Raw genomic sequence first — 15,983 nt, 5'->3', positions numbered from 1 at the left:
GAGAGCAGCGTGGGCCTTTAGTCTTTGTCTTCTCCTTCGGACCCAAACATAACAGCCCGCTGTCTGCATGCTTTTATACAAAGTGCCTCACAGGATCATGTGAACATACATTTTTCACTCAGTCTCTAATCCCCAGTGTTAGACGCTCTGCCCACAGGCACGGTCCAAGTCCTCCTTTCAAGGAGGTATTCAAAACCTTCTATTTTAGTTTGAGAGCAATCCTTTTTGGGGAGTAAATGTTGCTGTTGTAAAAGAAGCATTTTGCTTTTGAAAAACATTATGCATATTCAATGTTTTTATGACATTTCAGAAGATGAAACACGGAAGACATAAAAGATGAATCTGAGCCTGGCAGAGCTTTTTAAATACCTCAAATAACCTACCAGGCATTATTAAAACAGGTCAGCGGCTACATAAAAACAGAACCCTGCATATGATTTATTGAAATGTAACTTTACAAATACGAACCCTCTTTTATGGGAGTGCTTCTGCAGGATTTCTACATTTATGTTGAAGTGCTTAAAGCTTATTTCCCACTGAGCTGTCTACTTTTAAGTTTAATTCAAGTTGAATCAAAGCAATTTAACTACCTTTAAAAACGTACCAGGCGCTATTAAAACAGGTCAGGATCCACATAAAAACACAACCCTGCAAACGATTTATTTATATTTGCAGTTGAAGCCAAACAGAATGGATTTGCTGCTGCTCTCTTTTATCGTTACAAACTCTCAGTTATGGGATGGCTTCTGCAAAATGTTTACATTTAAGTGCTAAAAAGCTTTTTTTTTAATGTTTACTTTAAATGTAATTTATGTTAATGTATGTTTTTATGTTTCATCTTTATTCAAGACTAACTCCAAAACACTGATACTGTGTAGAAAAGGCTGAATAGAAACTGAAAGATTTACAACATTTTGCAGTTAAAGGTGGGGTAGGTAATTTTGGAGAAACCAGCTCGAGTGCGCTAGAATTTGAAAAAACACAACCGGAAAAGAAATTCCGGTTATTTTAGCCGGGCCGGCTCAGATGATTGGTCGTGCTTTTTACAGTACTACGGCTTCCACAGATGACATTTTGTATGTATTTATTGTCAAAGCATTTAATGTATTCATTGCTATCGGGATGTTAAGAGCATTCCATGGAATATAACAAAACGTGTTTCTGAAATAAATGACATACCCCACCTTTAAAGCCAAACAGGATTTGCTTTAGCGCCGTTTTATCATTTCAAACTCTCAGTTATTGGATTGCTTCTGCAGGATTTCTTTGCATTTATTGTATGTGAAATGCCACAGACACATAAGTGGATTTGATCGTCAGGCTTGTCATGTCATAATAGCATTTCCTCCAATCAGACACAGGAAGTAGATGGAAGAGTTTCAAGATTCAAAGGTTTTATTGTCATGTGCACAATAGCTGCAGGCTAGTTGTTTTTTTATAATGAAAGTCCAAGGCTGTTCCCATAGTGCCACATACAAGATACTCAGGACATACAAATACATAAGAAAGGGAAATAATAAAGAGTGCAAGTGATACAAGGGTGCAGGAATGAGTAAACTATGTACATGTAAGAGAGAACGACAGAATGTATTTGATCAAATGCTGTAAGGTAAAAATAAATACTGTAAGATATTTACTATAGTAAGAATATCAAATATGATATCAAACAGAAAAAAGTAGGACATCTGAATATTTGAGAGGCTGAAAATAGTATTTTTTGAATTATTGTAGCTATTTCTTTTTTTAAAACAAGCGGAGGATTAAGTCCTTGGGCTTAGTCACTGGATGGTCTCTGGTTGGAGTCCCTGTACTGACCGAGAAACAAACAAAAACAAACTTGTGCTGTCAATCAATTAAAGTATGTAATTGCGTTAATCAGAATAATAATCTGTAGTTAATCTCGAAGTGTAAAAGACACGTAAAATAAAGCTAAAGGATGTGTGGTGTTAAAAAAGGCATGACAAGCTAGTAATAGAGACCATATTTAGAGACGAATGGGAATAAGGGATTATTACATTTGATCTTCTTCTTCTTAAAATGCTGCAGCTACCTACAAACAAACATGGCAGCCTTGTCCTCCCAGCCTTATGCAGAGACACAGAGGCCCTCCAGACTCTTGGAGGGTCTCTGTGTTGTTGTGGGACTTGGGACACGGTGCCAGATGGCGACTCAGTGACGTGAACCCCACCCAAAGTTGTCAAAATGCCACCACATTGGCTCAGTTTGTGCAGGGCACGATAAGCCCCTCTCGCGGGTGAAGCCAGTTTGCAGCCATTCAGCTCCAATTACAAATCTTCAGTAGCACCCGAGGATTTGAGGCCATCCAAATATGGTGATTACGCCGCTGAGCGCTGAGCTCTTCATCGGTATGTTGACGTTCTGTCTGTGTGTCCATCTGTCGGGTGCAGAGCAGACGCAGCTCCACTTTCTGAGGAGGCCACACTGAAGCTTGGCTCGCTCAGCAAGGATCTGACATTATCCAACCGTTTCATGGGATTTCTAAATATTCAAACAATAGTCAAGTCTGCAGAGACGCATGAATAAAGCCGACAACAGGCTTTTGTTTTGGGGCGAGCAAGGCCAAAGAGAAGGGGTTTGGGTTCGGTATTTTTCACAAAGAATGAACAGTTCAGTAAAATAAAATAGCATAACGGATTATTTTCATATATGCAGATGACAGCTATTTCTATGTCAAGGTTGTTGTTTTTCTAATAGCTAAAAGAATACAAAACAGTAGCTGTGGATGAAAAATAGATAGATGAATTATTATTGTTATTTAATATGACAAGATAGTAGTGTTATAATGTGTATTTTCAGCTACAAATTATAATCACAACCTGCTGTTACCAACCCAGTGTGAAGTCCTGTAAACACTGTAAATGGCGTGTTGACAGCATTGTACGACATCATGTCAGTCAACTCTGACAATAAGAAAACAGCAGGGTTCAGAAATGTTCTTCACTCATCAACAGCACACCACAACCGAACTGACAGCACAGAGTCAATACTAATAATATCACGCTTTTAAAGAGCTATTGGTAGAAGGCTGCATTTGAATTTTAGTATTTTGTTATTGCAAGAGAGACAAAATAATATAGGAAACCATCTGGAAAGGAAAGGAAAGGAAACATTGATATTGTACATGACAGGAACCACAAGAGGAGAGATGGGGCAACAAGCATTATTATTAGAGAGACAGATAATATTCATCTTCAGGTTCATATCAGTAGTGTCTCTACTTTAAAGAGTCCTCTCCTGCTGATGTTCAGGTGTAAATCAGTATGTAGTGTCTCTACTTTAAAGAGTCCTCTCCTGCTGATGTTCAGGTGTATATCAGTATGTAGTGTCTCTACTTTAAAGAGTCCTCTCCTGCTGATGTTCAGGTGTATATCAGTATGTAGTGTCTCTACTTTAAAGAGTCCTCTCCTGCTGATGTTCAGGTGTATATCAGTATGTAGTGTCTCTACTTTAAAGAGTCCTCTCCTGCTGATGTTCAGGTGTATATCAGTATTAAGTGTCTCTACTTTAAAGAGTCCTCTCCTGCTGATGTTCAGGTGTATATCAGTATGTAGTGTCTCTACTTTAAAGAGTCCTCTCCTGCTGATGTTCAGGTGTATATCAGTATGTATTGTCTCTACTTTAAAGAGTCCTCTCCTGCTGATGTTCAGGTGTATATCAGTATGTAGTGTCTCTACTTTAAAGAGTCCTCTCCTGCTGATGTTCAGGTGTATATCAGTATGTAGTGTCTCTACTTTAAAGAGTCCTCTCCTGCTGATGTTCAGGTGTATATCAGTATGTAGTGTCTCTACTTTAAAGAGTCCTCTCCTGCTGATGTTCAGGTGTATATCAGTATGTAGTGTCTCTACTTTAAAGAGTCCTCTCCTGCTGATGTTCAGGTGTATATCAGTATGTAGTGTCTCTACTTTAAAGAGTCCTCTCCTGCTGATGTTCAGGTGTATATCAGTATGTAGTGTCTCTACTTTAAAGAGTCCTCTCCTGCTGATGTTCAGGTGTATATCAGTATGTAGTGTCTCTACTGGGACATGTCTCCATGCTATAATGTTCAAAAAGCTCTTTATTTTTCTCATACTGCCTGTGCTGCAGCACCTCTTTTCACCCTCTGTCTGAAACCAGAGCCCAGTCTGCTCTGATTGGTTAGCTGGCCGGCTCTGTTGTGATTTGTCAACCGCTTAGAGATGTCCCGCTCCTTAGGACACAGGGACCATTTACATACACAAAAACCTATATAACACTTTAATGAGAACATACAGGTATTTTAAGTCCAACGCATTACATCTGATGCTGGATTTAGTTTTGTTGAGCCAAATTAAGACTGGTTCTAATTCACCATGAGCACACGGATAGACAGTCTGGCCTCTCTTCAGGGTTCCTTGTGGGATAAAAGGACCTTCATGGCACCAGCCCTGCTTGAACGACCACTTCAAGGTTATGGTGCTTCCATGATGCTTTAATGAGCCACACAGAACCATCAGGGCTCACTAAACATCTGGTGGCTCCCTGTTGGACTTAAGGTCTCTGTAGGACTGCTTGATTTAAATCCAAATGCTTATCATCCTGTCACATCAGAACAAAAACTACACTTAGTTGGGAGAAACATATACTGAGAAAATGTAAGTTTTATTTAATTTTCATAACTTTCCGTAACAAAATGAAATGAAATCCTTGTGACGATCTGCTAGTGTTTCGGGTTTTATTTTGAAATGTGGACACTCCCTGTCTTAAGTCTGTTTGTACTTCCTGTCTCTTTGTTTTCCCGCCTGTTTGATTATGCTATAGGATCTTATCTTCCCTATCAATTGCCTTTTCCCAATATAAACAATGGATAACATCTCCCAGTACCAGCTTTTATTATTTCATAACTGCAGGAATATCTGTATTGTTAACGACAGAGAAACTTATATAACTGAATTGACAGCTACAAAACATTTACACAATCTGCTGTAAATGACGTGTTGACAGCATTGTACGACATTATGTCAGTCAACACTGACAATGGGAAAACAGCAGGGTTCAGAAATGTCCTTCACTCATCAACAGCAGGCATAATAGTGACAATATCACCCTTTAAAAAATGCTAGTGTTGGTAGAAGACTGTATTTAAATTTCACACAAGAGGAAAAGGAAAACCCCATAAAGTATAATACGGACCCCGATTTTATTAAACATTGACTTATGGTGCTTCATTGGTTGATTTTTAATCATGCCGAAGAACAAGAATTCTGACTATACATTCATATAATGACATTTCATTTGATTTAATTGTGCATTTGTTTGTGCTGTCCTACGACCGCATCAACCTGACACTCTGCAGGTGAAATAGAAAGTGTGTCAGCTGACTGCAGCGTCTCCTCTGTGACCTCCTGCTGCAGATTCTCCTCCACTGCAGCTGCTCAGATGTGACAGTTTGAATATCTGAGTTTTTCCAGAATATTTTGTTACTTATTTAGGGCTGACAGCCAGGTCACGAGATACAGTACATCCAACACATGAATTATGCAAACAGGATCAGTTTGTTCTACCATTGCACCACAGTTCAACATATTTTAAGGGAGTACAACATGGCATACATTAAAAATACATCCTTCCCAAATCTCACAGTCCACTAACGATGATCAGACTCAAAAGGTCCACTCAGATTTTTATTTTTTAAACATCTTCAGTAAAGATTTGTCTGTAAAATGCAGTCCAGTCCATTCAAAACGTGTAAAAAAACAAACAAGGTCAATTTAAACTTACCTTAATAGTTAACATCTCCTAAAGTTTCATAAGACATCATGTGACTTTGGTTCTTTGCAACTTGAAATCATGTTTATTTTAAGGTACAGTTACATAAAAATGACTGGTTTTCAGAGTCAAAAGTCCACATACTTCTTTCCTCCGCTGCTTATCTGTGCTCTATAACCTCCATCTAGTTTCTCTTGCAGAGTTTGCCCTTGCGTCACTCCTCAGCTCTGTGTCCATGGGCAGATATTTCATTGACAGCAATATGAGGTTCTATGGATGACCGCTGGGTCTCTGAGCTGCCGAACACCCGTCTCCTCACTCTGCTGGAGGAAGAGCCGCTTCTCTCACCTGTCTCTCCCTTTTCTATGTGTCCGCCTCCACACACGGCCATGTTTACATGTGTTATTGTCTCGCTGTAGCTCAGGCTTGCCTTGAACCAGACCCAAAATATGCTGCAATAGAGTGAAGCAGGTATAAAACTGTTTTTCGACAAAAAGCAATGGGATTTTTCTCTTGGATTTTGGACGATTGCAGGGGAATTTGTAGGAAACACACGTATGATATTTAGAGGTTATTCCAGCAGGATAATCTCAACATATTAACATCACTTTATGATTTGAAGTAAGTAAAAAGCTAATGTTGGGCTATAAAGGAACTACAGCACGGTCACATGACTGCAAGTCACCACCGCTAAGCTAAAGGAAGCTAATGTTGGGCGTGATGATGTTTAGTCGTCTCATTTAGACACTTAGCAACCATTTTTGTGTGCTATCTTCTAAGTTTGTGTTAACCACAAACCTTATTTCAGGCACCTTACAATTAAAAAAACATTGAGTACGAGAAGAAGGAAAGAGAAGCTTACTAAAATGCTAACACATTTCTGAGTTGAAGGACTCGTTCCTGCACCACTTTTAAGGTTTTAACCTTCAGGAGACTGTCCCCTTTCACCTTCAATCTGTTACCACTCTACTCCTACTTCTATTTCTCTATATCTGTATTCACTCTCCTATAAATGCATGATAACTGAGCATCCTTGGCAGCATCCCCCGATTGTTGTGTGTCTCTCACCTGGCAGGAAGCTAGTTTTGAAGGTTACTTCTGGATCATGAGTCATTATTGAGCCACTTTTTTGTCGGCAACTGGAAGATTGTTGATATCCTCCTGGATCCATCTTTTTCATGTGCAGTCATAATTTCCCTTTTGTGTTTTGTTTGTCTGAATGTATCATCTTTTATAATCTATACACACAACATATATTGCTCTTCTGGGATCCTTCCTGTTGCTCTCTCCGAGGTTTCTTCCAGTTTTCGGGTTTTTCTGTCGATCTGTTTGTGTTTTCCCTTGTTTATTTTGTAATGTCACAATCTGTCTGTTTTCCTGTTTTATTTTGGAAAATGTGTTTTTCTTCTCTCTCCACCTGTGTCTTGTCCTTGTGATTAAGTCTTGCAGTCAGTTAGTCTCAACCCTTGGCACTTTGGGAGTCATTCCTTGTGCACTGTGAGGGTCTAAGGACAGAGGGAGACACTGTAAAGCCCCCTAGACAGATGAGTAATTGCTCGGCAATAAAAATGCAATTTGATTGATTGTTGTGTTATTTTCATGGCAGGTTTGGCAAAGCCCATGGGTCTGGTTGAAGGTCCCGGAGGTCTCGGTCAGGGCGGGGCTGCTGCCACTCTGGGAGAAGACAGTCTCGATGTGGAGGGGAAATACGAGGAGTACGGATACAACGCTCAGCTCAGCGACCCGCATCTCCCTGGACCGGAGCATCCCCGACTACAGGCCCAAGAAGTAAGTCTCCTTACTCTCTGTCTCTGTTAGGGAATCATTTGCTTAGGTATTCAACCTCTGACACAGTTCATCGTTTTCTCATCTCACTGTCTCCTTTCCCATGGCATAGGTCTACGCCCTTGGGTATTGCTGCTATCTCTCTTAAGGAGGGGCAGCTTGGGCGCATTGTTGATGCCAGCTTATGACCGAGCACAAGCTGGCATTAGATGTTTATTGTTCAGGGACATCTGGATGCCCTTCTTTTCTGTTAGGTTCCCTGCCGCACATTCTTTTCTATGGACGACAGCTCTAGTTAGATTCAGGGTCCATATTTCTTTAGTCTCGCTGATGAGGAATGTTGATTATTACACTCCGAACTAGTTAAAACCTCGAACTACAGAAGAGTTCTTCAGAATTGCTTTAGCATCCTCTGTATCACCTCGTGGCTCAGCACATGTCTTGTGAATTATCCGGCCGAAGCTCCAAATAAACCATAATTTGTTTGCCATCAAAGTTCCTGTCTCTCTGAGTCCTGTCTCCATTGCTTCAGAAGTTTCCATCACAGTTTCGTACTTTCTCCTTCCTGCTCCAGCCTTAAACCTGTTTCCCCCCGGCAGCGCTGTGTAATGTCAGAGAGACTTGTAACTGGAAGGTTTGCCGGTTGAATCCCTGCTGAGGTTGATGGATTTTTGTGACGGCACAAAGTGTACAGCAGGACGCTTTGTCCGGAAGATGGCATTTTCATCAAGTGCTTTTCTACTTCTTGTTCTTCTTTCTTTTTCTTGTTCTTCTATTATTCTTGTTATTGCTCTCCTTCTTCTTCTTCTCCTTCTTCTTTTGTCCTCCTTATGTTGTGTCTCTCTTTCGGTGAATCCCTAGGAAATGTACCGTACTAAAATAGAGAGCTGCAGTACAGGGCTTGTCAGAAATAATAATGTGTGAAGGTAAATTGTGGTGTTGAGGATTATTGAAATTGACACAAACATCCAGCAGGCTGAGTCCAGGTCAGAAGTGCATGGCACACTCATGCTGCTTTTATGCTTTCACTAAGTAAGGCAATCTGAAAAGCCTATTTTTCTACAGTTCACCACCTGGGTTTAATTTCCATTAGGATACATGTGAGCACATCTGATATCTTCTTTCTAAATACGGTGTTATAATAGCACCCAACTCAGCTTTTTACTTTAGGTATAATTCAAGGTGCTTCCTAATGCTTTCATTTTTATTCAAGACCACTAAAACACCTTTGCTGATGGGATTTATGGAATGTCCCATGGATCAAAAAAACTGCCTCTCATTTGTTTCCAGAGAAAATGCAAATGTCACCCTTGTAAATGTAATGGCTTCCAGCAGGGGACATTCCTGTACACCTGATGGTTATATGACGTTCATTTTGTGCTGGCCTCCCCTAGTTTCCCAGTGGCACGTTGTACATTTGCACAAACTCAAAATGACACGCGTCACAGCGCAGATTTAATTTGTTTTGTGCTAAAAACACAATTAAAACAACCTCACTTCTGTCATGTTGGCATTTCTTTCACAATGGTCCCATTAATGTTAGCAGGTAACGTCAGCGTTTTTTCCACGCTGATGCACCGTGGAGAAATTGTTTATGATACCCTGCAGAGTTTATTTAGCAGCGTATGTGCTCCAGCGTCCCTGATGACATGATCATATACAGTATATTAAATATGCAACGCTGCCAACTTTTCCTCCACTTCCCAGACATATTTCTCCTCCTCTGTGTCTCCTCATTAGGGAGATTCAAAGGAATGCTACGACCTGCATCGAGTGGGTCAGATAGCAAGCTAATCTGTTGGCATGTTCTCCAAAGGCTGACAATACAAGAGAAAGCAAGGTTTTCTTTTTGCTACAAAGGCATTGGGACTTTACCAATTTCAATATCTGATATGTTTCCTTTTGAACGTTTTGAACGAAGCTGCGTTACGTACACACACTTTAAAGAATTGGAGGGGGGAATACTGTGACAAATAAAACTTAAACACCCTTGAACATAAGATCAATCACTATTGTGCTACCTTCATTCGACGAGAGATGTCTAACAGCCAACACGTACAATATTTCAAATGATTACGCTAGAAGAAGAAGGAAGGAAAGGGGCGTCAGGTTGATTATAGCTCTATAGATTGGTGCAGGAATGAGTCCTTAAACCTAGAATGTTGTGTTAGCATTTTACTACATCCGGTTACTTTGTTTGAAAGTCAATAGGTTTTCTGAATGAGTTTTTTGGGTAGATAATAAGGTCTGTAGTTGTAGATTTTTCACATTAAGTTTTTACGACATCAAATACGTCAGTAAATACCTTATTGGTACATTTAAAAACAGCGGTTGCTAACAAGTGTCTAAATGAAACCACTAAACATCATCACACCGCAAAAAACGCTAGCCTCCTTTAGCTTAGCTGTGTTGATGCAAGGTCATGTGACCGTGCTGTAGTTCCTTTATCGTCTAAACGTTAGCTCTTCGAGAGATGTATGTTGATTTACACTTCAGAAATCATAAAAGTGGGGTCTTGCTGAACCATAACGGTTAAATAAGTATCATTAAAGGTGGGGTAGGTAAGTTTGAGAAACCGGCTCGAGATACACTTTTTGTTATATTCCATGGAATGCTCTTAACATCCCGATAGCAATGAATATCTTAAATGCTTTGACAAAAATCCATAAACAAATGTCATCTGTGGAAGCCGTAGTACTGTAAAAAGCACGACCAATCATTTTAGCCGGCCCGGCTAAAATAACTGGATGGCCTACCTGCCTGTCAGCCTTCCATCTGTGCACAAACTTATCTCGTGCCCTCATTGGTCATGTGCGCGTTCGTGGAGGAGGGGCTCTGTAAGGAAGTGGCAGATTTTCTCCGGTTGTGTATTTTCAAATTCTAGCGATCTCGAGCCGGTTTCTCAAACTTACCTACCCACCTTTAATGTCATGTTTCCTGCAATATTCCGAAATCCAATGGTTAAATCCGTTGGTGATTTGTCTTTTGGGAATAACTTCGGGGTCGGACTACAAAAAAACGTAATCGCAGCACCACTCTTTGACGTTTTTTCCAATGGTTTTTATCACTTTAAAACCTCGTATGGTTCAAGTAGAGGAGCTAACAAAGCTACCAAAAAAGTAGCCTTTACTACGTACTTTCCTTACACATCGTACCCATCTCTGGAGAATCTTACTTCCTGTTAGATACTTTCATCTTCTTCTTCGTCCTCTTAATCTTACCCTCCTCTCTTCAGTCAGTTTAGCCACAGGCAGCTCGAGGCTTCCACTGTGGGGAGTCATAGAAAAGTAAATGACTTTAGACACGCCTTTTCCCTACTTGAAAGGACACGGGGAAAGATGATAGGGATTATAGAAGAGCTATGTTATATGTTGAAATAAAAGGATCATGAATTTCTTTATTTTTCATGAAAGAGACCCAGTGGACCCCCTGAAAGCACACCATAATGGTTCTTTTCAATACATTTAGAAACTACGGCTGTGATACAGTGAGTGATGCAGGAGATGGATTGGAGAGTGGGAGTATGAGGGGGGGGGATGTAATCAGGGCTGCCAGTGGCGTTCATATCACACAGTGTCAAAGAACAATGGCGACAGGCAGACACACTGAGAGAAAATCTGACGGCCATGAGAGGTTTCTGAGGGCTTTAGCGGGGATAACAATTCATTTCATCCGCGTTGCTTTGTTCCCAGCTCTTTTCACGGCCAGAGAAATTAGACAAGAGTGGAACAGGGAGGAGGAGGAGGGCGAGTAAAAAGGAGCTCGCTAATTAATAAAGTCAGCTGAGAGCGCCTCTGGAATGGAGGGGTTTGAGGAAATTCCTCTTTTTAATCAACTCGTGTATAGCAAAAAATGTCAGGAAAGACAAAAAGGAAGTGAGAGCTTGGGGGTTCGCTGAAGAGATTGTTTCCCTCCTTTAAATGGAGCTGTGTGTTTGTATATTGATTTAGTGCTAATTTCACAGTGGGTTGTGGGTACATTCTGCAGGCTTGTCACTTCTTGATCTGTGTCCCGCGTCCAGGCAGTACGCCAGCATGTGTTTCTGAAAAAAATGTGTACCCATACACACAGGCACGTAGTCACCGAACAAAAGATTTCGTGTCAAACGAGGTAAAGCTTCAGCCGATGACAGATAATCAATAGAAACATTTGTGATAAAGACATTCATTTGTTGTGAGGCCTCAATGGAAATCAATACAATACAATGTGGCAATCATAGTTGTCTTCGCTTTTCTGGTACCGGCCACTGAGGCAAGCACTTTATTAACAAGAAACATCAAAGCATGCAACTGAAAGAAAATGGATGTATGTACACCAGAACAATGTTGTTTACCTGCTTTGTTCTGGCACTAGTTAGGACTTAAGTTCACGATTAGTTCAGTTTAAAGGAGCTCTATTATGTTCTTTGGGTTTTTCCCTTTCCTGGAGTGTGTGTTATTTATGTTGTGTGCATGTAAATGGTCTGCATAGGCTTACATCTCAAAGTTTCCTCCAGAGGGAGTTCTCTCACACACACTGTTGATGCAAATGTTCGTAGTGGCCAACGATGGTACCACATCTTCCCTGTCAGTCTGTGACATCATTTGGGCCCAAAAACACCTTTTCCCGTTGACTACATTGTGAAACAGACTTCTGTAAATCAGAGGGTACTTCTTTTTTTGTTCGATATTCAACTGCCCAGTATGAACACTTTTCACAGCGTCTAAAAGTTGTAAGATACGCTAAAAGCCAAATCCAGAGTTATTTTACCTCTGACTGAGCTGTGATCAACCGTGACGCTGCAGATAGGAGGCGGGGCTTAAGCAAGTGCGCACTCTCTATTGGTCGAGATACCATAATTTGGCTCTCGAGAGGCAGGACATTTCGCCATCCCACCTCTAACGCTGTAATCCGTTCTCTTTATAGATCCATGCATGAAACACTTCCATTGAACTCCTTTGTTAACTTCCACAACTAATGACATCACTATGTAACAGTTGCGCTCTTTTGGCAAGCGCTCCAACACATTGTACGTGATAGGCTAAGGGGCGGGACATCTCTAAGGGTTGACCAATCACAACAGAGGCCGGCAAGCTAACCAATCAGAGCAGAGTGGGCTCGGTTGTCAGACAGAGGGTGAAAAGAGGTGCTGCAGCACAGGCAGTATGAGAAACAATAAAGAGCTTTTTGAATATTAAGCATGGAGACATGTCCCAGTAGAGACCACTACATACTGATATACAACCTGAACATCAGCAGGAGAGGACTCTTTAAAAGTAGAGACACTACATACTGATATACACCTGAACATCAGCAGGAGAGGACTCTTTAATGTAGAGGCACTACATACTGATATAACACCTGAACATCAGCAGGAGAGGACTCTTTAAAGTAGAGACACTACATACTGATATACACCTGAACACAGCAGGAGAGGACTCTTTAAAGTAGAGACACTACATACTGATATACACCTGAACATCAGCAGGAGAGGACTCTTTAAAGTAGAGACACTACAATACTGATATACACCTGAACATCAGCAGGAGAGGACTCTTTACAGTAGAGACACTACATACAACCTGAAAAAGAGCATTGTAGGGCCCCTTGAAACTGCTCTACTGCTTATGCAGTAGGAACGACGCTACATATTTCTGACATTATGTCTGCGGAGCAAAAGGTGGACTGCAGCACTGCAGAAGTGAGGCTAAATGCAGGAAACAGTCACCTCCTGCCTAATGGACTTTTTAATTGAGACAAGAGTCATTGAGCAGAGGACTTTGAGATGACTAGAGGGAAGGCAAGTCCAGCGAACAATCCTCTCTCCTTTCTGTATGTCTGCAGCAAAAACCAATATCATAATAATTACAATTGTCTTTCGGACAAAGACCTGTAATCCCCTTTCATCTGCCTGTCTTTCTCCTCCTCTGGCCCTTCACTTCGACATTCTTACTGAGATACCCAGGGACTTAAGTAGGCTCTTTATGACTCTGAGCCCGCCATTCGCTGTCCTTGGGAGGCTTAACGTACGATAACATCTCATTGGGCTGTGGAGAGACAAACAACAAAAGGCAGGCGAGGGTTAAGATTACTGATGCCCCGGAAAAACAAACACAAAGATGTTAAATGCACCTTGTGTCACTCATAAATAGAAAAATGCAATTCAAGGATAAAGCTGCTCTTCACCCTGCGGTCCTCCGAAGGGGATTCATATTCAATTACCATAATCGCGTCTGCATCTCTATTGTCGAAGATTTGATTTGTTTTTTTGTCAAAACAGTTAAACCGAAAACTATATTGAAGCCTGAGGAGGCCTTCGTCTTGTGTTTGGTTTGCCTGTGGGGGGGTGGATAACCAGAGATGGGGAAGCTAAAGAAACAGCTTACCTCATCTCCCTCAGCGTCTGATATTGCAGAATGGGATCGTAAAGGTCTCCGTGGTGCAGGAGCTCCAGCTGCAAATTGTTGCTTTTTCCCAGTGCTAGAGTTATCTCCTGGATAGGGGGGAGGTTGGAGAAATGACAAAGCAAACGATTATCTTTCTGAGAGGAGAGCTCGTGGATTGGAAAGTTGCTTTTGGTGTAGCTGGCACAGCGAGGGTTAGGGGAGGTTAATGTGAAATCTCACAGCGAATAAGAGCGGCCGGCGGGGGAAAAAAGTTGGAGGGAACGGCAGGGGGGAAGCATACTGCTGAGGAGGAGGGGGAGGAGTGATTGGAATACATCTTAATCTAGCGCTCTGTTTCTGTCAGAGCTTGTTCCGGGTCACATGATGAGTGCTGGCCAGTGAGCTCAGTCCATTACAAACAGATGAGTCGATCGCTCATCCTGTTACGACTCTACAAGGCCCCCCCCCCCCCCCCCCCCCCCCCCCCCGCTGCCGCTGCAGACAGGTACAAATTTAAGGCTGGAACGATGCCCTAAATTGGATCCAGTAACTAGGGCAATGGAAGTACAATATCGCTTACGATCTGGACACTGAAGCCTCGCAGCACATCTCAACTAGATATGACTCTGGTAATATTCATTAGACTTATAGCCTCTCGCGCGGGTCGTATAACTGAACAGGAGAGCAATACATTACTTTGTTTTGCACAGCTGCCATGTCGGAAGGGACTGCGAAAAAAAAAAAAATCTCCCCTTAAACCCACTGCCAGATTTGTCATTGTATTTATAAACAGGCACGCTGATTGAGAGAGGAAGCTGTGAGAGGGAACAAAGGAGTGGCAGAGGGAAAGCATAAATGCACGAGGAATGACTGAAATGATACAGTGGTGATACCGGTTACTTTGCTTGAAAGACAATGGTTTTTGAATGAGTTTTTGGTAGATTATAAGGTCTAGTAGTTGTAGATATTTTCACATTATGTTTTTACGACATAAAATACGTCAGTAAATACTTAATGGTACATTTTAAAACAGCGGTTGCCAACAAGTGTCTAAATGAGACGACTAAACATCATCAAACACACCGATAACGCTAGCCTCCTTTAGCTTAGCGGTGTTGATGCGAAGTCATATGATTGTGCCAGTATTCCTTAAATAGTCTAACGTTACCTCTTGAGATATTTACGGCGATTAACGCTTCAGAAATCATAAATGTGGGGTCCTGCTGAACAAAACGTTTCAATAAGTATCATTAACGTCTTGTTTTCTGCAATATTCAGAAATCAGATGGTAAAATCCCTTCGCGATTTGTATTTTGGGACTAACTTTGGGGTCTTTGTCATTGTATTTATAGACCTGGGCAACGCTGACTGAGAGAGCCAATAGAGGAGAGGGAACAAAGGAGTTGGCAGAGGGAAAGCATAAATGCACGAGGAATGACTGAAATGATAGAGGGGGGGTTATCATCAAAACAATTGTGCATTTACTCTTAGAGCGCCAGAGCAAGGCTTAAGGTATAGATAGATGCACGCAGCTCCATCATAAACACTCTCTGTGGCTTAGCTTTCCTTTTTATTACCTCTGCTGTCAAATGCATGTGGGCTGCGGTAATGGAAGTGATTGATAACAGTGCATGAAATTAAGCTTTCCCAGTCCAGAGCGGTGGGACTATAGGCAGTTAGATTTTCATTTCCATGCTTGAATCAAATGCCAATATTAAGTTAAGGATTTATGGAAGAAGTTAAATGCATGAGTGCTTCCCAGCTACCTGCATTATATTGCAAACATCCATACAATCAAAAATGTTGTGTCAATATCTGAGCTGTAGTTTTGCACAAAGCCAGATAATTTATTGAAAGTAAAAAATGACATTAGGTGGAAGTTCAAACAATTACATCACAGATAAAATATTGCACAATATCAGTCGAATGTGTTGATAGCTAACTGTTTGCTAAGTAGCTAGCTATTAAGAAAGGGATAATGTGTCCACTCCGAAAACACATTATCTCGCTTAGTTACATACTAAATAAACCAACAACTTGATTCATAATATTGATTTAAAAATGGTCGTATTGCTTCTGCTAAGAAAA

General features: G+C 41.1%; 1 protein-coding gene across 1 annotated transcript in view; it reads left to right on the top strand.

The window, feature by feature from the left end:
* LOC117498732 (polypeptide N-acetylgalactosaminyltransferase 9-like) overlaps positions 1–15,983 on the top strand; it is a 121,267-nt gene that overhangs the window by 11,756 nt on the left and 93,528 nt on the right. Inside the window, 2 exon segments of the mRNA XM_034150880.1 lie at positions 7,352–7,488; positions 7,490–7,533. Coding sequence (XP_034006771.1) covers positions 7,352–7,488; positions 7,490–7,533 — 181 coding nt within the window.

Source organism: Trematomus bernacchii, unplaced genomic scaffold, assembly GCF_902827165.1.
Source record: "Trematomus bernacchii unplaced genomic scaffold, fTreBer1.1, whole genome shotgun sequence".
In the NCBI taxonomy this organism is placed as follows: Eukaryota; Metazoa; Chordata; class Actinopteri; order Perciformes; family Nototheniidae; genus Trematomus; species Trematomus bernacchii.
This window is presented reverse-complemented; position numbering and strand designations above follow the sequence as displayed.